We start from the raw sequence: 24,879 nt of genomic DNA, 5'->3' as shown, positions 1-24,879 counted from the left end.
TACACTAAAATTTTAAATAAACTATGGAATTTTTTTTGCAGAGTCATGTCTTTCTAAGTATGCAACTAAATCATCTAATTAATGTCGTGTCAATTTAAAATAGTGGATTTCACAAAGCAGGACAAATCTATGGTATAGTGAAGAGAAGACCACCAGATTCTAGGCTACATATATGGGCTTTGACTATATGAGCAAAATAATGTGGAGAATCAACACAGTTCTTCAAATAACACAGGTACTCATGCTTTAAATCATCCTCATGATTGAGAAAATTATCCACTTAACATGTATGCATAAGCATGATTCAAAAGTGGCAAGTAGCTGGGTAGACAGAAAAGCATCACTTTAGAAAACGAGGACTGTAATAATAGGTGTCTTCAATTTTACGTGGAGTCTAGAACCTTGTTTACATGGAGTCTAGGCCCCTTTTGAAGCACAGAAGTATGCAGAGTAAAATCTGTCTTTGTCTCAGCTCCAGGCTGGAAAAAAAGAGAGAGAGAGAGAGAGAGAGAGAAGAAAGTGTACTCCTCTGGATTAGTTATGGTGATAGATCTACCCACACATGAGTACAGAACTCAAATCTACACTAAATATGTGGGGTAGGAGCACAGAAACCAAAAAAGTCATTTAAAGTTGTCCCATGTTCATCACATCTCTGAAGTGCAGTGCAGAAGAGAATTCAAATTCTCTTGGAGGAGAATACTCTAGATCCAGACTCACGTGAGATTCCCACAGATTTAGATCAACAATATATGAGAAAATAAACAAAAAGTACAAAGTACCCAAGGACATAAGTTAATGAGTAAGAAGCAGACAAAGCAATAAACAGAAGACTTAGATCCCCCAGGGACTTTATATTATCTTTATCAGGTATCAGTCTTGAAACAACTAAAGAACATGACCAAAAAACATGACATAAGGCAGATTATAAGAAGAACCAAATGGGGGTGCCAGGGTGGCTCAGTCGGTTGAGCGTCTGACTTCGGCTCGGGTCATGATCTGGCGGTTTGTGAGTTCAAGCCCCGCGTCAGGCTCTGTGCTCAAAGCTCAGAGCCTGGAGCCTGCTTCAGATTCTGTGTCTCCCTCTCTCTCTGCCTCTCCCCTGCTCATGCTCTGTCTCTCTCTGTCTCTCAAAAATAAATAAATGTTAAAAAAAATTCTTTTTAGAAAGAAGAACCAGGGGCGCCTGGGTGGCTCGGTCGGCTGAGCGTCCGACTTCGGCTCAGGTCATGATCTCGCGGTCCGTGAGTTCCAGCCCCGCATCGGGCCCTGTGCTGACAACTCAGAGCCTGGATCCTGTTTCAGATTCTGTGCCTCCCTCTCTCTCTGACCCTCCCCCGTTCGTGCTCTGTCTTGCTCTGTCTCAAAAATAAATAAACGTTAAAAAAATTTTTTTTAATTGAAAAAAAAGAAGAACCAAATAAAGTTTCTAGAGGTAAAAAATATAGGCACTGAAATTAAATTCTCAATAGACAGTTTAAACTAGAGATTAGATTCAGCTGGAGAAAGATAAACTAGAAAGCAGATGGGAGAAATTACCCAGATGAGATAGACAGTATATCTAAGTACATCATATAGTGAATGAGGCAGGCTGAATGGTGGCCCCAAAAAGATATGTCCATATCCTACTCCTTGGAACCTGTATATGTGACTTTATTTGGATAAAAGGTCTGTGGAGAGGGAACAAAGTTAAGGATCTCAAGATGAGATATACAATGAAGTGTTTATAAAAATGGAAGGAGACTTGAGATATAAACACAGGGGAGAAGACCATATACAGAGCAAGATGGGGGCCAAGATTAAAGTTATGCTGCCACAGCCAAGGAATGCTCAGGGTCACTGTTACAACAGCAGAAGTGTTAACAGAGAGCAAAGTAATAAAAATAAAGATCTAATGGAGAAGGAAGGGGAAAATGTCATATTCTTCTGAATGGGTTCCTTGTTACATTTTTTGTAAAAAAAAAAAAAAAAAAAAAGGAGGAGGAGGAGGAGGAGGAAGAAGAAAAAGAAGAAAAAGAGGAGGAACAGGGGAAGGAAGAGAAAGAAGAAATATTTAAGATTGTGACATTTCAGGGGTACCTAGGTGGCTCAGTAGGTTAAGTGTCTGCACGAATTTCAGTTAAGGTCATGATCTCATGGTCATGAGATCAAGTCCATGTCAGGCTCTATGCTGGGTGTGGAGCCTGCTTAGGATTCTCTCTCTCCCTTTTCCTCTGCCCCTCTGCCCCTTTCCCCTGCTCGCACTCTCTCTCTTCTCTCAAAAAAAAAAAAAAAATGATTTTGATTGATGTGACATTTCAATACTTGGACTAAAATGTGATGGAATGTTTGAAAGCTAAAAACAACGCTCAAAAGTAAAATATTTTCAGATCATAAGTACCTCAGTTCTTTCAGTATGCAACTGTACTTGTAAACTTTTCTTTCTTCTGAACTTTTTCTCTCCTGAAAAATCGGAGGATTTCTCTTCTCCACAGAGGAATATTGATGTTTCATACCTAAATTGCACAGAAAATTGGAATAATTCCTGAGTTGCTTTTTTTCTTACTTTTTCTTTTTTTCATCTTTTATCTATAGAAAATCTCAAGCATATACAAAAGTAGACAGACTAATGCGATGATTGGGGCGACTGGGTGGCTCAGTCGGTTAAGTGTCTGACTTTGGTTCAGATCATGATCTCATGGTTCATGGGCTGGAGCCCCGCATTGGACTCTGTGCTGACAGCTCAGGGTCTGGAGCCTGCTTCAGATTCTGTGTCTCCCTCTCTCTCTGTCCCTCCCCCACTCATGCTCTGTCTCTGGCTCTCAAAAATAAATAGACGTTAAAAAGAATAATGTGACAAGCTTCCCATGTACCCATCACCCAGCTTCAATAATAGCCAATCCTATTTCAGCTATATCCCTACTCCCGTTTCTTATTATTTTGAAGCAAATTCCAACATCATATTATTTCATGAGTGAAAATTTTAATATTAATTTCTACAAGGTGTTTTTTCTTTTATTTTTGAAAAAAAATTTTTAATGTTTATTTTTGAGAGAGGCAGAGCACAAGCAGAGGAGGGGCAGAGAGAGAGAGAGAGAGAGAGAGAAAGAGAGACAGAATCCGAAGCAGGCCCCAGGCTCCCAACGCAGGGCTCGAACTCACAAACTGCGAGATCATGACCTGAGCAGAAGTCAGACGCTTAACTGACTAAGCCACCCAGGTGCCCCAAGGTGTTTTTTCTTTTAAAAAAAAACACACTTAAAACACAATTATGACACCCTAAAAGTTAACAATAATTTCTTAGTATCATCAAACATGATCAGTGTTCAAATTTCCAATTGTTTCGTAAATGTCAAAATTTATTAACACGCTGCATCAGGATTCAGGAAGGTCACCATTACAGTTTGTTGATTGATGTGTCTTATTTAGATCTCTTTTTTACCTATAGGCTCTTTTTCCATGTCTTTTATCATCCTCATTATCACTATTGCCAGGCAATTTGTCCTATAGATTTTCCACAGTCTGGATTTTGCTAATTATATCACCATGGTTGTAGAATTTTAAAGACTTGATCAGATTAACTTCAACAGATTAAGGGTTGAACCACTAAATTGTACACCTAAAACCAATATTATACTATATGTTAACTGGAATTCAAATTAAAACTTAAAAAAGATAGCCAGGTGATTTTAACGTGTAGATAAATTTGATAGTCGCTATGCAAACAACCACAGGCTTGTTCCTATTCAGAGCTCCCATCAATTGGTCTATAACTCAGTATTTTATAAGAAATACCTTATTCTTCCTTATAAAGGAACTAAAAGCAAAACTAAAAGCTCTTTAGCAGAAGTGGCTCCTTTTTAGAGTAACCTGCTATACAAGGGCTACTTAAGTAATACAAAGGACAATGAATGGATTGAATCTATAACATCTTCAGATGAATTTGGCCCCAAGCAAAATTGTGATATAGAGGTAATTTTTATCATGCACCTACCTCACTGCCCTTCCTTAGCAGGTGCCTTGCCCTTTTGACTCTCTATCCCTTTAAGTCCAATCCCATGAATTCCTGCCCTCGGAGCGCCATTACCTTGCTCTTAGCCCCCCTGAATCTGCCCTATTATTAGTCTCCTCTGCAGTCCTCCACTCACACAGGGAATGACTTTAACTCTTTTGATTATGACCCAGAGTATAAAATACATTTCTATTGAGATGTAGTACACGTATACAAAGAGAGAGAACTGAAGTAAGTTCGCAAAGTAATACTTATTATGTGAAAAACACTCTAGTGTCTTCAATACTATTCGAATTTCTTTTTAAACAAAATACCAGTTAGTGACCTCCTAAGTTGATTTTATAACACACAAGTGAGTCATAATCTAGAATCTACTGCTACTTTATATCACCCATCCTCTACCCATATATCTCCATTGAGATCTTCATATTTCTGGAACAATTATGATTTCCACATTACTACATGATTTTTCAAATCCTTTATTATTTTTCTAAAGTATAAGTGTGTTTATGTTATGAGCTGCCTCAAACATTTTACAGAATTGGGATGACTTACTATAAATAATGAATAAGTGAAAACATTTGTTCTGTACCCTATTCTTCTAGGGCATTGTGTCTCCCAGGTAACCTAGTTTATACAGTGCTAATGAAAGAATGTAAAGGAACACTTCCACCATCTCCCATTCCTTCCTAGGTGACAAGTTTTATTGCGATGTTCTAGAAATAATTATTTTGCCTTTTGTCACTGAACATAAAGGAATAGTGGGATTCTCCATGAGATTATCACCAGATTTGTCAGCAGCAACCTTGCAGGCCAGAAGGCAGTGGTATGGTATATTTAAAATCCTGGGGGCAAAAAATACCAAAAACAAAAACCTGCCAACCAAGAGTACTCTACCCCCCAAAGCTGTCCTACAGAACTGAAAGACAGATAGTTTCCCAGACAAAAAAAAAAAAAAAAAAAGGCTAAAGGAGTTCATCACACTAGATAGACTGACCTTATAAGAAATGTTAAAGTGGGGGTGCCGGGATGGCTCAGTCGGTTGAACGTCCACCTTCAGCTCAGGTCACGATCGCATAGCTCGTGAATTCGAGCCCCACGTCAGGTTCTGTGCTCAAAGCTCAGAGCCTGGAGCCTGTTTTAGATTCTGTGTCTCCCTCTCTCTCTGCCCTTCCCTTGCTCACACTGTCTGTCTCTCTCTCTCTCTCTCTCTCTCTCTCTCAAAAATAATAAATAAACATTAAAAAAGAAAAAAGAAATGTTAAAGGGAGTTCTTCAAGCTAAAATGAAAGGATGCTAATTAGTAACATGAAAACAAATGAAAGTGTAAATCTCACTGGTAGAGGTAAACATATAGTTAAATTCGGAATACTGACATCTTGTAATGGTGGAAGGTAAATCACATATAACTCACATATAGGTTAAAAGATAAATGTATTAAAACAACTATAACAACAATAATCTGTTAATGGATACACAAATATAAAAAGACGTAAGTGGTGACATCAAAAACAAAATGAGAGTGAGGTGTAAAAATGCTGAACTTTTGTATACATTTGAAGTTAAGTTGTTACCAGTTTAAAATAGGCTTATAAGATGTTTTATATAAGCCTTATGGTAACCACAAAGCAAAAACCTACAGTAAATATACAAAAGATAAAAAGAAAGGAATCAAAGTATATCACTAGAAGGGCACCTGGCTGGCTCAGTCAGTGGAACATGTGACTCTTGATCTCGAGGTTGTAAGTTTGAGCCCCACATTGGTTGTAAAGATTACTTAAAAGTTAAAAAATATAATTTTAAGTATATCACTAGGGAAAATCATCAAATCACAAAGGGAGAGAGTAAGAGGAAGAAAGGAACAAAGAAAACAAGCAACCAAGCCAGAAAACAAGCAACAAAATGGCAATAGTAAATCCATACCTATCAATAATCACCTTCAATGTAAATGGACTAAATTCTCCAATCAAAAGACAGAGTGGCTGAATAGATTAAAAGAAAAAAAAAAAAAAAAAAGACCCAAATATCTGCTGCCTCCTAGAGACTCCCTGCAGCTTTAAGGACACTTATAGACTGAAAGTGAAGGGATGGAAAAAGATATTCCATGAAAATGGAAACCAAAAGAGGGCAAATCTAGCTATATTCATATTAGACAAAATAAATTTCAATAAATATTTTTTGTTTTTTTAATTTTTTTAATGTTTGCTTATTTTTGAGAGAGAGAGACACAGAGAGTGAGCGGGGGAGGGGCAGAGACAGAGGGAGACACTGAATCCAAAGCAGGCTCCAGGCTCTGAGCTGTCAGCACAGAGAGCAACACGGGGCTCAAACCCATGAACCATGGGATCACGGCCTGAGCGAACGTCAGTCACTTAACCAACTGAGCCACCCAGGCACCCCTCAATACGTGTTTTTTTTTTAATGTTTATTTTTGAGAGAGAGAGAGAGAGCATGATTGAGGGAGGGGCAGAGAGAGAGAGGGAGACACAGAATCTGAATCTGAGCTGTCAGCACAGAACCCCATGAGGAGCTCCAATTCACGAACCGTGAGATAATGACCTGAGCTGTAGTCGGACGCTCAACCGACTGAGCCACTCATGTGCCCCTCAATGTATGTTCTTAAGCCAAAAATTATAACAAGAGACAAACAAGAATCATTACATAATGATAAAGGGGTGAATTAATCAAGAGGATATAGCAACTGCAGTGTTTATGTATCCAATATTAGAGCATCTAAACATATAAAACAAATACTAACAGATCTGACGGGAGAAATAGACAGCAATGCAGCAATAGTAAGGGACACTTAAATACCCCACTTTCAACAGTAGATAGACTAACTAGAGAAAAATGAAGGAGAACACTGAACTTCAACTATACTGGAAACCAAATGGACCTAACAGACATATAGAGAGCATTCTATCCAACAGCAGCAGCATATACATTCTCTCAAGCACACAGGCAACATTCTCCAGGATAGATAATTTGTTAGGCCACAAAACACGTCTTTAAAATCTTAAGAAGACTGAAATCATATCAAACATCTTCTGTGACCACAAAGGTATAAAACAAGAAATCAATTACAAGAAAAAAACCTGAAAAAAATCACATATGTAGCGATTAAACACTATGTTCCTGAACAACCAATTGGTCAAAGAGAAAATCAAAAGGGAAATAAAAAATACCTGGAGACAAAGTAAATGAAAACACAATATACCAAAACTGACTGGATGCAGCAAAAGCTGTTCTAAGAAAAATGTTTATAGAGATAAACACCTACATCAAGAAAAAAGAGGGGCACCTGGGTGGCTCAGTTGGTTGAGAGTCCGATCGGCTCAGGTCATGATCTCACATGACAGCTGATAGCACAGAGCCTGGAGCCTGCTTTGGATTCTGTGTCACCCTCTCTCTCTGCCCCTCCCCCACTCACACTCTGTCTCTGTGTCTCAAAAATGAATAAACGTTAAAAAATAAAACTTAAAAAAAAGAAAAAAGAAAGATCTCGAATAAACAACTTAATTTTATACCTCAAGGAACTGGAAGGAAAAAAGGAACTAAGCCCAAAGTTAATAGAAGGAAATAACCAAGCTCAGAAACATAAACTAAAAAGACAATAGAAAAGATAAAAGAAGCTAAGAGTTTGTCTTTTGAAAAAATAACCAAAACTGACAAATCTTACTAGACTAAGAAAAAAAGAAAAGTCTCAAAATCAGAAATAAAGAGGAGACATTCAACTGATAACAGAAATACTAAAGCTCATAAGAAATTACTATGAACAATTATATGCCAACAAATTAGATAACCTAAAAGAAATTTATAAATTTCTAGAAACATACAAGCCTGAATCATGAAGACATAGAAAATGGGAACAGACCAATTATTAGTAAGGAGATTGAATCAGTAATCAAAGACCTCCCCACAAAGTCCAAGATGGCTTCACTGGTGATTTCTACTAAACATTTAAGAATTAACACCAATCCTTCTCAAACTCTTCCCAAAAACTGAACAGGAGGGAACACTTCCAAACTTGTTTTATGAGGCCAACATTACAGGTAACAAAACCAGACAAGGACACTACAAGAAAGAAATCTGCCGTCCAATATCCCTGATAAACATAGATGCAAAAATTCTCAACACAATATTTCAATAGTACATTATATTAGTACAATATTAGTACAATACAATACTAATACTAATTAGTACAATACTAATATTGTACAGTATTAGTACAATATACTAATATTTCAATTGTACATTAAGAGGATCATAGACCATGATCTAGTGGGATTTATTTCTGGAATTCAAGGATGGTTCAACATAGGCAAAACAGTAAATGTGACACCCCACATGTGATACCCCAAATGTGATAGGGAAAAACCCATTCTTCTTCTGTGTTTCTCCTTTACTCCTCCACGACTACCACACTCACAACACTTCTGACACCAGATGTGTGAGGTATTCTTCCCCACCACCAAGCAATTCTCTGCCACACCAACTGGGTGTGGCACCAACTGGGTCCTACAATTTACCTCAATTCTAACACTATCTACTTGGATATACTGTCAGATTCCACAGGTTAAGGGATCTGTCCCACAAGGCTGCTCCCACCCCACTTATGCCAATCACAACTCCAGATTGTGACCTGTGCTTCGGACTCATCGCCTATAAATGAGAGGCTCCCAAAAGACTCTCCTTGGATTTGATTAATTTGCTACAAGAGCTCACAGAACTTAGAAAAATAGTTACATATGTTTACCAGTTTACTTTTTTAAATATGATAAAAGATACAGGTGAATAGCCAGATGAAGGGATACATAGGGCAATGTCTGGCAGGATCTTAGCACAGGAGCTTCTGTCCCCAAGGATTTGGGAGGACATCAGCCTCCTGGTATGTGGAGGTGTTTACCAACCTGGAAGGTCTCTGAACAGGCCTATATTATTGAGATTTTTATGGAGGCTTATTCATGTAGGTAGGATCAATTATTAATTCCATTTCCAGTCCCCTTCCCCTCTCTGGAGAACTTCTAGGTTGGTGAACACATCCACAGACTAGGAGGGTGACACACCCCAACCCCATGGGGACAGAAGCTCCTGTGCTTGGGACCCTCCCAAACCTCACCCAATGAATATCTTCATGGGACTATTCTTCTGTATACTCAGTCATGTCCTTTAATAAACTGCTGAACATAAATGTTTCCCTGAGTTCTGTGAGATGCTCTAGCAATTAATTAAACCTGAGTAGGGATCATGGGAACCTCTGATCTGTACCCAAGTCAAACAGATTACAAAATCAATAGACAAAAATCAGTTGTATTTCTATACACTAACAAGAAACTATCAGAAAGATAAATTAAGAAAACAATCCCACTTACAATAGCATCAAAAAACAAAATACTTAGAAACAGATTTAACCAAGGAGGTGAAAGATGAGTACACCGAAAACCATAAAACATTAATGAAAAACACTGAAGAAGACACAAATAAATGGCAGGATGTTTTGTGTTTGTGGACTGGAAGAATTAATATTTTTTAAATGTCTTATACTACCCAAAGTGATTTATATATTAAATGCAATTCCTGTCCAAATTCCACTGGCATTTTTTGCACAGAAGTAGAATAAATAATCCTAAAATTTGTATAGAATCACAAGAGACCTCAAAGAGCTAAAGCAATTTTGAAAAGGAAATAGTAACACTTGTAGAACATAGTAAGCTCTTCGACACTGGACAATAATGTTTTGGATTTGACACAAAAAGCAAAGGCAACAAAAGCAAAATTAACAAGCGGGACTACATCAAACTAAAAAGTTTCTGGACAGCAAAGGAAACCATCAGCAAAATGAAAAGGGAATCTATACAATGGGAGAAAATATTTGCAAACCATATATCTGATGAGTTAATATTCAAATATACAAGGAATTCATACAACTCAATAACATAAATAATCCAATTTTAAAAGGACTTGAATAGACATTTTTCCAAAAAAAGACATACAAATGGCCGACAGGTACATGAAATGGCTCACAATCGCTCATCATCAGGGAAATGCAAATCAAAACCATAATGACGTATCATCTCACACCTGTTAGAATAGCTGTTTTCAAGGAGACAAGAAACAAGTATTGGCAAGAATGTGGAGGAAAGGAAACACTTGTGCACTGCTGGTGGGCATGTAAATTGGTGCAGCCGCTATGGAAAATAATGTGGAGCTTCCTCAAAAAATTAAAAATATAACTACAATATGATACTGCAATTCCATTTCTGGCTATATATCTGAAGGCAATGAAAACACTCTCAAAGAGATATCTGCACTCCTAGATTCATCACAGCATTATTCACAACAGCCAAGGTATGGAAACAATATAAATGTCAATCAACAGATAAATGGCTAAAGATGTGTCATCACACACACACACACACACACACACACACACACACACACACACAGGAATGCTACCCAGCCATGCAACATGGATGGACCTTGAGGGCATCATGTGAAGTAAAAATAGGTCAGACATAGAAAGGCAAATACTGGATGATCTTATATATATGTGGACTCTAAAAAAGCCAAATTCATAGAAACAGAGAGTAGAAGGGTGGTTTCCGGGGATGGAGGTGGGGGAAATAAGAAAAGGGAGAGGCTGGTAAAGGGTAGAAACTTTCAGTTAAAAGATAAATAAGGTCTGTAGGCCTAGTGTATAACATTATGGCTATAGTTGATAACACTACATTGCACAATGGAAATTTGCTAAGAGAGTAGAACCTAAGTGTTCTCACCAACATAGTTAAGTAAATAAGGTAAATATGTGAAATGAGTAAAAGGTGGTAATCATTTCACAATGTAAACATATATCAAATCTTCACATTATAGACTTAAATACATTATTTTGTCAAAAAAGACATTGGGGCGCCTGGGTGGCGCAGTCGGTTAAGCGTCCGACTTCAGCCAGGTCACGATCTCGCGGTCCGTGAGTTCAAGCCCCGCGTCGGGCTCTGGGCTGATGGCTCAGAGCCTGGAGCCTGTTTCCGATTCTGTGTCTCCCTCTCTCTCTCTGCCCCTCCCCCGTTCATGCTCTGTTTCTCTCTGTCCCAAAAATAAATAAACGTTGAAAAAAAAAATTAAAAAAATATATATATATGTACAAAGAACACTTAACAATAAGAAAAAGCACAACCCAACTTAAAAGTGGGCAAAAGATCTTAACAGACATCTTACCAAAGAAGACGTGCAGATGGCAAACAAGCAAAGGAAAAGATCATTTGCTCAACATCATGTCAATAGGAAAGTGCAAATTAAAACATCAAGATACCACTACACATCTGTTCAAGTGGCCAAATCCAAACTACTGACAAAACCAAATGCTGGCAAGGATGTGGAGCAAGAGGAACTCTTATTCATTGCTGGTGGGAATGCAAAATGGTACAACCACTTTGAAAGACAGTACTAAACATACTTATACCATATTTGGCAGCAATTACACCTTATTGGTATTTACCAAAGGAGTAGAAAACATATATCCACACAAAAACCTGCACACAGATGCTTAAAACAGCTTTCTTCTGAATTGCCAAAACTTGGGGAAAAAACAGTGCCCTTCAGCAGATGAATGGCAGTAGATTCAGTACAGGAACTGTGGTACGTCTAGAAAATGGAATACTATCTGGCACTAAAAAGAAAGGAACTATCAAGCCATGAAAAGACACGGAGGAAACTTAAATACGTATCGCTAAGTAAAATAAGCCCATCTGCAAAGGCTACATACTATATGATTCCAACTATACGACATTCTGAATAGGTTAACCTATGAAGACTACAGAGACCAGCGGTAGTCAGTGGTGGAGGGGAAAAACGAATAAGCAGAGCACAGAAGATATGTAGGGCAGTGAAACTATTCTATATACTATAATAATGGCTACATGTCACTATACGTTTGTCCAAACTCACAGAATGCACAATACTGAATCAACCCCAATGTAAAGTATGGACTTTGGGTGATAAAGATATGTCCGTGTAGGTTTATTGATTGTAACAAATGTACCACGGTGGTGTAGGATGTTGATAGTGGAGGAGGCTGCACATGTATAGAGGCAGGGAGTATATGGGAACTCCCCACTCAACTTTGCTGTGAATCTAAAACTGCTCTAAAAAATAAAAGTCTATCGAGAAAAAAAATAAAGCAGCTATATTGCTTCTAAACAGACACCTCCCCCTCCAAAAAAGGAACTAGAGCCTAGGAGCAACGAACATGTTTAGAAAAAGAGGAACGAAGTGAGAAATATACTCTTTTGAAATGTGGCTGTTTGCAGGTCATCTGGGTAGCTCAGTGGGTTAAGCATCCAGCTCTTGGTTTCAGCTTAGGACATGATCTCACAGTTCACGAATTCGAGCCCTGCATCGGGCTCCTTGCTGACAGCGCAGAGCCTGCTTGGGATTCTCTCTCTCTTTCTCTCTCTCTGCCCCTCCACTGTTCATCCTCACTTTCTCTCTCTCTCTCTCAAAAATAAATAAACTTAAAAAAAAAAAAAACACATGGCTGCTTGCTTAAAACAACTGGACTGCATCTAGCTGATCAAAGGTACATTAGTTTTTAACCCCTGAACAAATTACAAAAGGCAATGTATAAAGCAGATCACTAAGGGGGTTTAGAGAATCTCTATTTCTACACAAAATGTAAATTAAGGGAACTATTTCAGTGACTTTTAGGGTCTGCATACATTCATCTTACAACAGAGGCACACCTTTAACAACCTGCTTCAAAAAGGCAATCTGATTTGCTGCCCTAATATTTATTAGGGATGATGAAAAGTTTCCTAGAGATGTTGAGAAAAATGACTCAAAACAGAAACCAGGAAAATAAAAGGAGGAAGATCTAAACAGACAGAGAGGCACAAAAACCTGTTATCAAAGACCAGATGAACAGAAGCAGTCAAAGAGTGAACAGAAACTTTGATGATACAGAAAAGGAAGAAAATAATCTCTGAAATTCTGTGGTTAAAGGTGAACCGTCTGTGAAGTATAAACTACACAGCCTAAGACAAACTGGTATGATATATTAATACTGTTAATTCTTTTAACTTTTAAGAATCAGCTCTTCCAAATCAGCTCATGAGGATACAATCAACTAAGTATTAGGTATAAAAAAGTGGAACAGGTTAGTAGACATATCACACATCTTGGTACTTAGCAAGAAGCCTTGAAATTGTTTTTTTTGTTTTGTTTTGTTTTGTTTTTTTTTTGCGGGGGTGGGGGGGCGCCTGAGTGGCTCAGTTGGTTAAACATCTGACTTTTGTTTTTAATTTTTTTAATGTTTATTTATTTTTGAGAGAAAATGAGACACAGATGAGTGGGAGAATGGCAGAGAGAGAGGAAGACACAGAATCCAAAGCAGGCTCCAGACTCTGAGCTGTCAGCACATAGCCCGTTGTGGGGCTTGAACCCAAGAACCATGAGATCATGATCTGAACCAAAGATGGATGCTTAACCGACTGAGCTGCCCAGGTGCCCCTAACTTTTGATTTCAGCTCAGGTCATGATCTCACAGTTTGTGAGATCCAGCCTCACACCACACTGTCTGCTGACAGCACAGAGCCTGCTTGGGATCCTCTCTCTACTTTTCTCTGCCCCTCTCCCACTCATATTCTCTCTAGCGCACATGTGCTCTCTCTCAAAATAAATAAATAAACGTTAAAAAAATTTTTTTTAATTTCTTTCGGATTACAGTGTAGGTACATGTCATATGGTAGCACCAGATCCATTGAAAGCATAAATTTAAAAGGTTAAGACTCTGAGTTGACAATGTTGAATTTTTCCTGAGCCTTGTGCTCCTGGAAAACAGTGAAGATTAAAGGAATCCCTTTACCCCTTTGTGTTCTGGAAAATGGCTTGCTGCAAGGAATCACCCTTCCCCCCCCCCCCATAAGCTTTAGATAAAACTCACAGATGCCCCCCTTGTTTACCTATGACGAGGCCAAATACCTTCAAAATTCCTTTTCTTTGTTCTACGAATGATTAGCTAAACTGTTTTAACCCCACTGATTAATTAGAACAGAAGGATTATTAGCCAAACTGTGGTTAAGCTTTCCTCCTTCCTCCAGGCCCCTACAATATTCTCTGATCTGTTTATCTCATCATGCCACTCTTTCATCCCACTTCCCCAAATCCAGTTCCTAGCCTTGTTGACTCCTCTCCATGAAAGAAAAGCCATTTTTGCCTGGCCCTTGAGCTCCTTGAGGATCTTATGGTCACAGCCTTCCCTCTCCTATTTCAATAAATAGTCCCTTTCCTCCCTTGGAATACTCCTTTCAAATAAAGTCTCTCCTTACTAAGTCCGGGTTTGTTTTTTGTTTGACACAATACCGGCCAATGGATAAGAACATCCCCTGAATCACAGGGAAGAAGGCTAGAGACACTTGGTATCTTTTCGATTACCTTCTGGTTAGACTCCCACATCATTAATTATGTTACCTACAACCGTTTATGTAGGTTTAAATCCTTTATTCTCCCAAAAAATTATCCCAGTCCCCTACCCCACAAAATACTCTCAACATACACCACAGACCTCTTGATATTGCTGGGATGAAAGTTCATTATATGCCCACTAAAAGAACTCAAAACTCACCTTAGGTATTAAAAGATCCTATAACTATATTGCTCTATGAATCTGCTTACTGATTATGGGTGTGAGATAAACATAAACTAATTTTTTAATGTAAACTATTTTTAAAGAAGAAGAAGAAGAAGAAGAAGAAGAAGAAGAAGAAGAAGCAGCCGCCGCCTTTAGAAACTGTTTTAGAAAAAAATACCTGGCAGAATAAAGGTACTTTACTTTCCATTTTTCAGTTTAGAGGTAAGTGCGGCCCTTGAGGACTCAAAGGTCTTGATGAACAAGTATGAATGAGCACAAAAGGATTTCCTGCCAAAAAAAAAAAAAAAAGATAAGAAAAAAATCATATGTCTGCTTAAGAGACTTAATTACACTTACCTACCTGGTTATCCCTGTAATGTAACACAGTATGATACCAAATAGATATTCCGCAAGCCATATATGTGTACAAAAACTAGAAAAAGCAGTTAGCAGATTCTAATTCACAGATCACACCGTCCCTTAATTTTACCTTTTGTGGTATAAGAAGTAGAGAAATCCAAAACAAATGACATAAAAGGCAGAGAAATCCAGTTATATTTATTTATTCAAATAAACCCAGAGAAACAGAACTACTAACATAGCAGCAATTCCCAATGTTATTAAATGCTTACTATATACTAGACATTACGATGAACACTTTAACATTATTTCATTTATTCCTTACAGATATTTTTTAAGGAATTATCATTATCTTTATTTTACAGATGAGGAAAATAAAGACTCAGATCAAGTTGTCCAAGATTAAACCACCAACAAATAGCAGAGTCAGAATCTGAAGTCAGACAGCCTAACTCAAGAGCCGTGGTCTTCAGCACCCTATAGCATCGCCTCTCAAAAAAATACTATTGTAAACAAAAGATGCCTCAGCCTGTTTTAAATCAAAGACTTCCACATCACATACCAACCAATTTTCAAAATTCCTCGCATTTTCACAGGTTTTTTTTACTTCTATCTGAGTTACAGTGGATGTGCTATTTATTACATTGCTAGTTATATTACATTGTTACAATGATCAGGGTCATTTTCATACCATGAAGTTTAACTGCAAGTATTAATATTCTTAACAGAGATAGTACTTTAAAATCACTTACTTCTGAAATGTTATACTAATTACTGCTGAATGTGGTATGTCCAACATTCCTGGAATTCAAACCATGTTAAAAATCCAATGAAACCATGTGACAAATAGCCATCTCAGAAGACATTAGCTGGCTATGCAGATTTCCCCAGCAACCCACTCGATGTTACCTCTTCGAGGTCTTCTCTAATGAGCTCAATCTTTACTCAGCAACTAGTTGGTATAGTATGGTCTCCACCATTGTAACTGTCTTCATTACTCAACTGGCATTAATCATTTGCCTTATATTTTTATTTGCCACATGTACATCTCCTATATCAACTATAACCTAAATTTCATGGATGGACTGAAACGAATGGATTGGTATCTTAACATTCTTTGAACTATTTCTCACAATAACAAGCACAATGCTATATGTATAAAAGGAAGGAAAGAAAGAAGGAGGGGGGAAGAGAGGGAGGAGAGAAGAAGGAAAGGAAAGGAAAGGAAAGGAAAGGAAAGGAAAGGAAAGGAAAGGAAAGGAAAGGAAAGGAAAGGAAAGGAAAGGAGGCACGTCTTCCTTATGGAGATTACTCACCAACAGCTTCTTAAGTTATCAAAGTACCTAATTAAGCACAGTGAGTTTTATTTAAATAAACCATGAAAGGAAGAATTGTTTCATAATTTTTGACCTATCAAAAAGTTGACTGGTTTTCATCTGCTGGATGAATCAAATACTACATAACCCTCTCCAAGCTAAGAGCAAAAATAGTACAGGAAGTCCCTTCCCCATAAATCTGACAAAAGATGTCTCGAGTCTTTCAATCCTATGATACATATATGAACTTGCAAGGACAAACCAAGAGAGATGAAGTTGTATTTCTCTTGTCCAATCTATCCGTTTGTCTCTCCATCCATGAATTCAACACATATATACTGCATGCTTACTATGTATTAGGCTCTCCTCCAGGCTGAAAACAGAGACAACAGGGATACAGCAGTGAAAAAATAGGAAAAAACAAATCCTGTTTATTTATCTGGCTCCTCATGGAGCTTACATCCTAGTCAAGGAGTATGTTATCTGTGATAAGTACTAAAAGGGAAAAAAATGTAAAGTACGGGGAAAAAGTGAAGTACGGTGTTAGGGAAGAGAAGCAGGGAACAGATAGGGTAGCCAAGAAAGACCTTACTTAGAGGGAGACTTGTGCATACAGATCTGAAGGCATGAAAGTAGGAAGCCAATGAATGTGTTAGGGGACAGCATTTCAGCCAGAGAAAAGCAAGTACATAGGCTCAGAAGGAAGAAGCAGCTTCATTGTTCAAGGAACAGTGGGAAAGCCCACAAAGCTGAAGCAGAAAAAGCAAAGTGAAAGAAGTGGGGATCAGAGGGGTCAAGGAAGGGGGGCAGAAATAGAGGGCCCTTAAATCATTGTAAAAACTTTGGCTTGTGCTCTGAGATGGGAAGCCATGAGACCGTTTTGAGAAGGGAGATGACATGATGTAAAGTCCTTTCTGAAAGGATCACTCTAGTCGTCACAAAGAGGATAACCAGGTGGGGCTAGATTCCTAAAAGCCAAGTGGAAAAAAGTACTCCAAAAGAAGAATGAGCAATTGCCTGGGTGGCTCAGTTGGTTAAGGGTCTGACTCTTGATTTCAGCTCAGGTCATGATCTCAAGGTTCATGAGGTCCAGCCCCTCATCAGGCTCTGCACTGTCAGTGCAGAGATTCTGTCAGTGCTTGGGATTCTCTCTTTCCCTCTCTCTCTGCCCCTACCCTGCTCGCTCTCTCTGTCTCTCAAAGTAAATTTCAAAAAAAAGAAGAATGAGTAATCAGCTGTGACAAATGCTGCCAACAGGTGAAGTGAGAGGAGTACTGAATGGCTGATTAGGTTTTCCAACATGGAGGACACCAACGACCCTAAGAGGAGCCATTTGGGTAGTATGGTAAGGAAATAATGTCCTTGGAGTGAGTTCAAGAGAGAACGGAGGAGAGAAAACAGAGACAAACAGAAGAGGACTCTTTCAAAGAGTATGCTTTAAAGGGGAAAAGAAATGAGGTAGTAGGTGAGGGGCAAAGGGGTTACGAGGGTTGAAGATGGGGGAAAATAAAGGCATGTTCATACGCTGATAAGAATAATCTAGTGGAGAAGCAAAAGTTGATCACACTGGAGGGGAGAATTACTGAAACAATATTCTCAAGTAGGATAAAGGAGATGAGATTTAGGGCACAAGGGCAGGGTCTGTCCTTAGCTGAGAATATACTTATAAGAATAGGAGACATGACAGAGTAATTGGGCTTAATTACATGAAGACCAAGTAAGCAGATGTGGTTGTAGAGGCTTGTGAAAATCATCTGATTGCTGTGAGTTTTCTTTTATTATTTAATATCTATATTATATATATAAACTTTTATTTTAAGATGGAAACCATCTGATTGCTGAGTTCTCTTTTATTATTTGATATATAGATAAGCGTTTATTATTTCGTATATATATATGCTTTTAAGTAGGCTCCACACCCAATGTGGGGCTTGAAACCACAACCCTGACATCAAGACTCATATGCTTTACTGACTGAGCCAGCCAGCTGCTCTCGATTGCTTTAGTTTTCTTAGTGAAACAGGAAGCAGCATAATCAACTGAGAACAAGGATGTGAGAGAAGATGCTAGAGGTTTGAGGATAGAGGTATTGTTATACAACAGTCATCGAGGAGAATGGAAGAATTAATAGCCCAGGGGTACCTGATAAAGTTGCTGGGCAGCCTCAAGGGTCCCTTGAGGAAAGGACAGTGAACTTAAAGTGAAACCAGGAAGCATGGTTGTGGTTTTTTTCTCTAGCTGTGTTCAATGCAGAGATCTAGATTTAATCTAAGATTATGACTTAGCCAAGAAAGGAAAATGAACTGAAAATGTGATAAGGAAACGGGGGGAAATGAAAGGGAATGGTTTTAATTATTGACCATGTAACAAACGGAGTAGGTGCGTGGGAAATAAGTATGAGAGACGGTGAGTGACATCTAAAAAAAAAAAAAAAAAAAGGTAGACTGAAGATCCTGGTGGGGTCCAAGGATTATCAGAGTCAGAGTGAGCCTGAAAGACAGGAATGTGATGGTTGGAGAATGGCACACAGTATTCCCCCACCTTATGCGTGGAGACCTGTTCACAGACCCCCAGTGGAAGCCTCAAACTACAGAGTACCAAACCCAGTATATATTGTTTTTACCTAAACACAAATACCTACAATAAAGTTTAATTTCCAAATAAGGCACAGTAAGAAATTAGCAATAATTAATAAATTAATTGAGAATTAATTTTTCATACTGAGAATACGAAAAAGGGACAAGTGACTGAGGAAAGGTGAAATAATCGTAGGAAGACAGGAACTGAGAGATCAGAGTACTGGAAGGATCATCTACACGAATGCTAAAGTCACAAGAATCATGACAGGAGTACAGTTAGAGCCGCAGAAAGCCAGGAGCTGAAATTTAACTAAAGCAACAAGGAGTGGTAGTGGGTGGTATAATCTGATAATGCGAGGTGCAAAACTGAGCATTTTGAAAACGGAACGAAGAAATGTCTGGAAGCACCTATGAGAATCAAGAAGGGGTCATCTACTCACCCTCTAGTCCCGGTAGTACTAGGAGAGTGAGAGAGAAAACCACCACCACCAGCCATACCTATGTTCTGCCCACCACATTCCCAGATACGCAGTCTTTCCTCATTTTCCCTTACATCTTGGTGGTCGCTATCTGATTCATCAAAAACTCCCAAAAAGAAGGAAATTCAAAACCGTCTGATACATCACAAGTATTTTTTTAAGTATCGTGACTGATTCAGTCCCCATGTAGATCAAGCTGTCATATTATTATTAAAGGGTTTTCCATTCCTTGGCAGAATATAGAATTTTCAAAATTTTACAATTTAATACACACATTAAAATTAGGGGAGGAAGACATACAGATGGCCAACAGACACATGAAAAGATGCTCAACATCACTCATCATCAGGGAAATACAGATCAAAAGCACAATGAGATATCACATCACACCTGTCAGAATGGCTAAATTCAAAAACACAAGAAACAAATGTTAGTGAGGATATAGAGAAAAAGGAATCCTTGTGCACTGTTGGTGGGAATGCAAGTTGGTGCAGCCACTACGGAAAACAGTATGGAGGTTCCTTAAAAAGTTAAAAATAGAATTACCATATGATCCAGTATCAGACGATTGGATATTTACCCAAAGAATACAAAAACAGTAATTCAAAAAGATATATGGGGGTACCTGGGCGGCTCAGTCAGTTAAGCAACCAATTTGGTTCAGGTCACGGTCTCATGGTTTGTGGGTTCAAGCTCCACATTGATTGGTCTCTGTACTGACAGCTCAGACCCTGGAGCCTGCTTCAGATTCTGTGTCTCCCTTTCTCTCTGCCCCTCCCCTGCTTGCGCTCGGTCTCTCTCTCTCAAAAATAAACATTAAATTTTTTTTAAAAACTATATGCACCCCTATGTTTACTGCAGCATTATCTACAATAGCCAAATTTTGGAAGCAGCTCAAGTGTTAGCAGCCCATCTATCCATTGATAGATGGATGGATAAAGAGGTGGTATACACACACACACACACACACACACACACACAGAGGAATATTACTCAGCCATAAAAAAGAATGAATAATCTTGCCATTTGCAACAGCACGGATGGAGCTAGACAGTATAATGCTAAGTGAAATGTGTCAGAAAAGACAAATACCACAAGATTTCACTCATATGTTAAGAAACAAAGGGAAAAAAAGGGACAAACCAAGAAACACTCTTAACTATAGAAAATAAACTAATGGTTACAAGAGGGGAGGTGGGTAGAGAATGGGTCAAATAGCTGAAGGGATTAAGAGTACACTTATCATGATGAGCACTAAGTAATGTATACAATTGCTGAATATTGTACACCTAAAACTAACACTTTATGTTAACTATATTGAAATTTAAATAAACAAACTTTAAAGGCCGTAAATGAAGTTGGGGAGGAGTGCTTATTGTTACATGAAATCATAGAATCCACAACAGAGCTAGGATGATTTCAGAAATCTTTCTGGTCAGGGGTGCCTGAGTGGCTCAGTGGGTTAAGCTTCTGACTTCAGCTCAGTTCATGATCTTATGGGGGGGGGGGGGGTTCGAGCCCCACATCGGGCTCTGTGCTGACAATTCAGAGTCTGGGGGCTGCTGCAGATTCTGTGTCTTCCTCTCTCTCTGCCCCTGCCCCACTTGTACTCTCTTTCTCTCAAAAATAAACAAACATTTTAAAAAAAGAAATCTTTCTGGTCTAATACCTTAATTATATATAAGGAAGCTGATACACAGAAAGATTGTGATTTGCTCACACAACGTACACAAAATAGTAGCAAAATTCAGGTCCCTGACTCCCAACTCCAGGGATACTTTCACTAAATTTACACTGCTGCTTAGTAAACCCAGAGGCACAGCTAGGCAGAAATATGGAGAATCTAACTTTGTTTTGTTTTCAGTGCTCTGATGTTTGCATTGCGCTTTCACAACTGCACTTTCTCACTTGCTGAGTTACCACCACCTCCTCATCTGCTTCCCTCCCATCACCCAAGGGCGACAGCCTTCTGCAAAGTACTTTCTACTCTTTCCATTTGGGTTCCCTTCCAAGCCGCCCCCTCACTTCCTCCCTCACTTCCCTTGCAGCGATGACCGCAAACGTCCATTAACAGCAACTGCAGACACCTCTTCACTGCACCCGTTGCCCTTAACGTTCACACACGACCGGCACCACCCCCAACTACCACCTTTAACAATACTGACTGAACTTCCACTTCATGGAAGAACCTGTGCTGTGGAACATTCCAACAGGCCCTGCTCGTTTAGCCTTCTGGCGAAGAAAGTGAGTAGACCTGTGAACACGTTAAACTACTCACCAGATGAAAACAAGTGCTCTACTAGTGGTTTGAGGGTTTGCTCAAGAAGCAGGGAAGCTTCCCAGCCACCATGACCTCCACCCTTCTAGAACCACCACCATTTCCGAGGCACCATCGGATCCAGCCGCGTCTGCCCCTTTAGTGCCCCGCCCGCCCAGTCACATCGCTGTCCCTTCTGGAACCTTCGTCCATCTCCGTAATTGTTCCACTTTGTCCCTCGCACCGGGTGGCACGCTCCTCGGCAAGTCTTGCCTCTCCACCTGTGTCCCCTCGGGGGGGGGGGGGGGGGGGGGGGCTCCCACCGTGAACCCCCTCGGGCTCCCAAGGGTGTCCCCCTCCTCCCGCCTCAAGGGCCGAGGCCCTAGCCCCATGGGATCCGAAGGTCCTAGCTGCAGGCCGCTCAGCCCCCGCCCCCCCCCCACCCCGCGTGGCCCGGCGCTCTCGCTGCGCCGCCTTCCCGGGATCCCACGCGACGAAGCCCCGCCCCCAGGTCACCTGACCGAGGCCGACGCTCCGCCCACTGAGCGGCCCGCGCTGGAAGAGTGCGGGACCCAGGGCACCGCCACCGCCACCGCCACCGCCTCCGCCACCGCGCAGGGGCTCCGGGGCAGCGGGGAGCGGCTGAGCTCGCCGCCGCCTCCGCGCCGACTGGACAGCGCTGCGGCCCCGCGGCTCCACCCCACCTCACAAGGGCCTGTGACCTCACCTGGCCCCGCCCGGCGGCCCAGACGCGAGCTCCTCCCCGCGCGCTGTCCTCCCGGCACCTGGATTTCGCCGTCCTTCCCGCACTCCCTACCCTTCCTGCAGCTCTCTTCCTTCCCTGGTGCAGTGCCCCGCCCCAGTCTGACATCTTTTCAGGCTTATCCTGTATCCATCCTTTGAAGACTTCCCGCCCTGCCTTCGAAAGCATTCCATCCTTCTTGGTTTCTACCGCTCTGTACCGGACAACAGCGCAGAGCTCTTTGTCCCGACACTTTGCTGAAATCGGTTCCAGGCTGCCCTTCAGAGGACTAACGCTTACTTTGGGAAGAGATGCTTTGTGTTTCTTCGAAGATCAATTTCTTGTGTGTGTGCATGCTGCAGATGAAATGTTACTGGTAAAAGACACAAAGCGATTTTTCACGGCTCGCCCCAAATATTATGTCGCTAAAACGTTGTACGAATCCAAGACAGTGAAATTGATCATTTTTAAGGTTTTTGCTACATTTACAGTCGTAAATGTTCTGTCAAGCGGAGAGCGTTTTGCAAATACTTTCCCCCTAAAGCTCATGATTTGAGGTGTAAAGGTAAATTTTCAAAAAGGTAAAATTCACAGTGATTGAGCCAACCTGAGCTCTCCGTTGTTAACATTGTGGTGAGCAGCGTGGACTTTAGAGCTGGATCTATGCAAATTCAATTATTGAGTCAATTATCCTAATTATTTACTGTATGCAGTGGGGCAAACTAAGCTCTCTAAGCCTCAGTTTTCTCATTCGTTCAGAATTGTGATAATTCAAAAATGTTTATGCAGTGCTCAAAAAATGTTAAAACATTTAATTACTTCAGAGATACTTGTGCCCGTTTATATCTCAAATCCTGTTGTGTAGGCATTCTTTAGTACTTTTAACATGTACGTGTTTTATGTCCCTCAACAGTCTGTAAGTAATGAGTGCTGAGACCATGTCCTTTATTTTTGTAAACACCCCACCCTCCATTCCCTACTTCCCCACCTACCCACACACACTGTTTACAGTCCACCTCTGTTAATGAGCTGAGCCCATTTGCCATCTATTCATAAGGCATCAACTTCTAACGTGTAACGATTATAATGGTTTCAGTCTGTCTGATCACCAGATTGTGGACGCTGCACAATCTTGAGCACTTGTAGTTTGTTAGTATTGAGTCTATTGATGAGTTAGTTACTGTATTAGTCAGTTTCAGAGACGCTCACCAAATAGCACCAAGAGTATAGTAGTTAGGATTAGATTCTTTCACCTAACAGAAAATCCCTAAATAACAGTGGCCTAAGCAAGATAGAATTTTATTTCTCACATTCGAGAGGTTCAGAGATGGTCACTCAAGGGTGAATATTGCTAACCATAGTTGCAAGGACACAGTCTTCTATTTTACTGCTCCACTGGCATTTATTCCAGTGGTGGCTTAAGGGAGATATCGCAGGCAAAAGACTCTCAAAAGATTTTAAGGTTATGCTTCTTGGATCCTCTCATTCAAATAATATGGCTTCTAAGAAGCTTAAGGCTTTTGTCCTTCTGCAGAAGCCCGAGGTAGCAAAAGATTTAACTCAAAGATATTTATGGGTAGGGCTTTTATTTTATGGGACTGAAACCCAATCAAGATTTGCAGGAGATTCATAATTTTTTTTAAAGAGTATTGTAATTGTCAGAAACACTGCCAGCTTGGGCTGAAGGAGTCAGAGCATGAAAAGGAAAGAGGTCTTTGGACCCTCAAGCTCTATAAGCAGGAAGCAGGCTGAGAAAACTATTTCCACGTGAATATATGCTACCTTTAATGGAATAAAGATGGCTTCAAGGGTAAAACCAAAAGCCTAGAAGATAGAATGAAAATCCATGGAGAATTATTCCCAGGCCTTTCATATGGAACTGCCAGCCTATACCCAAGTGACTTTCAGAACTGCTATGGACTGGGGGCTTCTGCAAACCTGTTTTCTGCCCCTTGAAACTGGAATGTCTCCCTATCTGTCCTGCCATTTTAATTGGTTGTTGCAGGAAGAGAGCGTATAGCTTTTTCCTTTAGTTCACAGGACTTCAGATTAAGAGGCACTATACTCAAGTGGCCAAATGTAAGGAACTATATCCAAGAAGACTCCTCTGCCCCAGGACCTATTTAGAGGACAAGACTCTGGACTTCGAGTGAATGCTATAATGAGATAAGACCGGGGGGTCCTCGGGAAGGGGGAGCACTTGTTGCAAGTGAGGGAACTATGAATAAGTAGTGACCAGAGGGTGGACTGTGGCAGTTTTGAACTATGTCCACAAGTTCTTTGGTGTATTAGTTTCTTGTTACTGTAACAACTTACCACAAACTTCAACAACAATTTATTACATTTCTGGAGGTCAGAAGTCCAAAATTGGCCTTACAAAGGCTGCATTTCTGGAGGCTCTAAAGGAAAATCTATTCCTTACCTTTTCCCGCTTCTAGAGGCCTCTGCATCCCTTGACTCGTGGCAACCTCACACTGACCTGTTTCCATCCTGACATTTCCTATTCTCACTCTGACCCCCTTATGATTGTG

The 24,879-nt window shown here is 40.0% G+C and overlaps 1 protein-coding gene across 1 annotated transcript in view; it reads right to left on the bottom strand.

Moving 5' to 3' along the window:
* The window catches only part of LOC147571242 (EF-hand calcium-binding domain-containing protein 13-like), a 176,006-nt gene extending 154,187 nt beyond the window's left edge, over positions 1-21,819 (bottom strand). The window contains 1 exon segment of the mRNA XM_086696508.1: positions 21,790-21,819. Coding sequence (XP_086552634.1) covers positions 21,790-21,819 — 30 coding nt within the window.
* Positions 21,820-24,879: the final 3,060 nt, after the last annotated feature.

Source organism: Puma concolor, unplaced genomic scaffold (assembly GCF_028749965.1).
Source record: "Puma concolor isolate L17-30 unplaced genomic scaffold, mPumCon1.1.hap2 unalloc_scaffold_38, whole genome shotgun sequence".
NCBI lineage: Eukaryota > Metazoa > Chordata > Mammalia > Carnivora > Felidae > Puma > Puma concolor.
The sequence above is the reverse complement of the archived record's forward strand: the minus strand, read 5'-3'. Positions and strand labels throughout refer to the sequence as shown.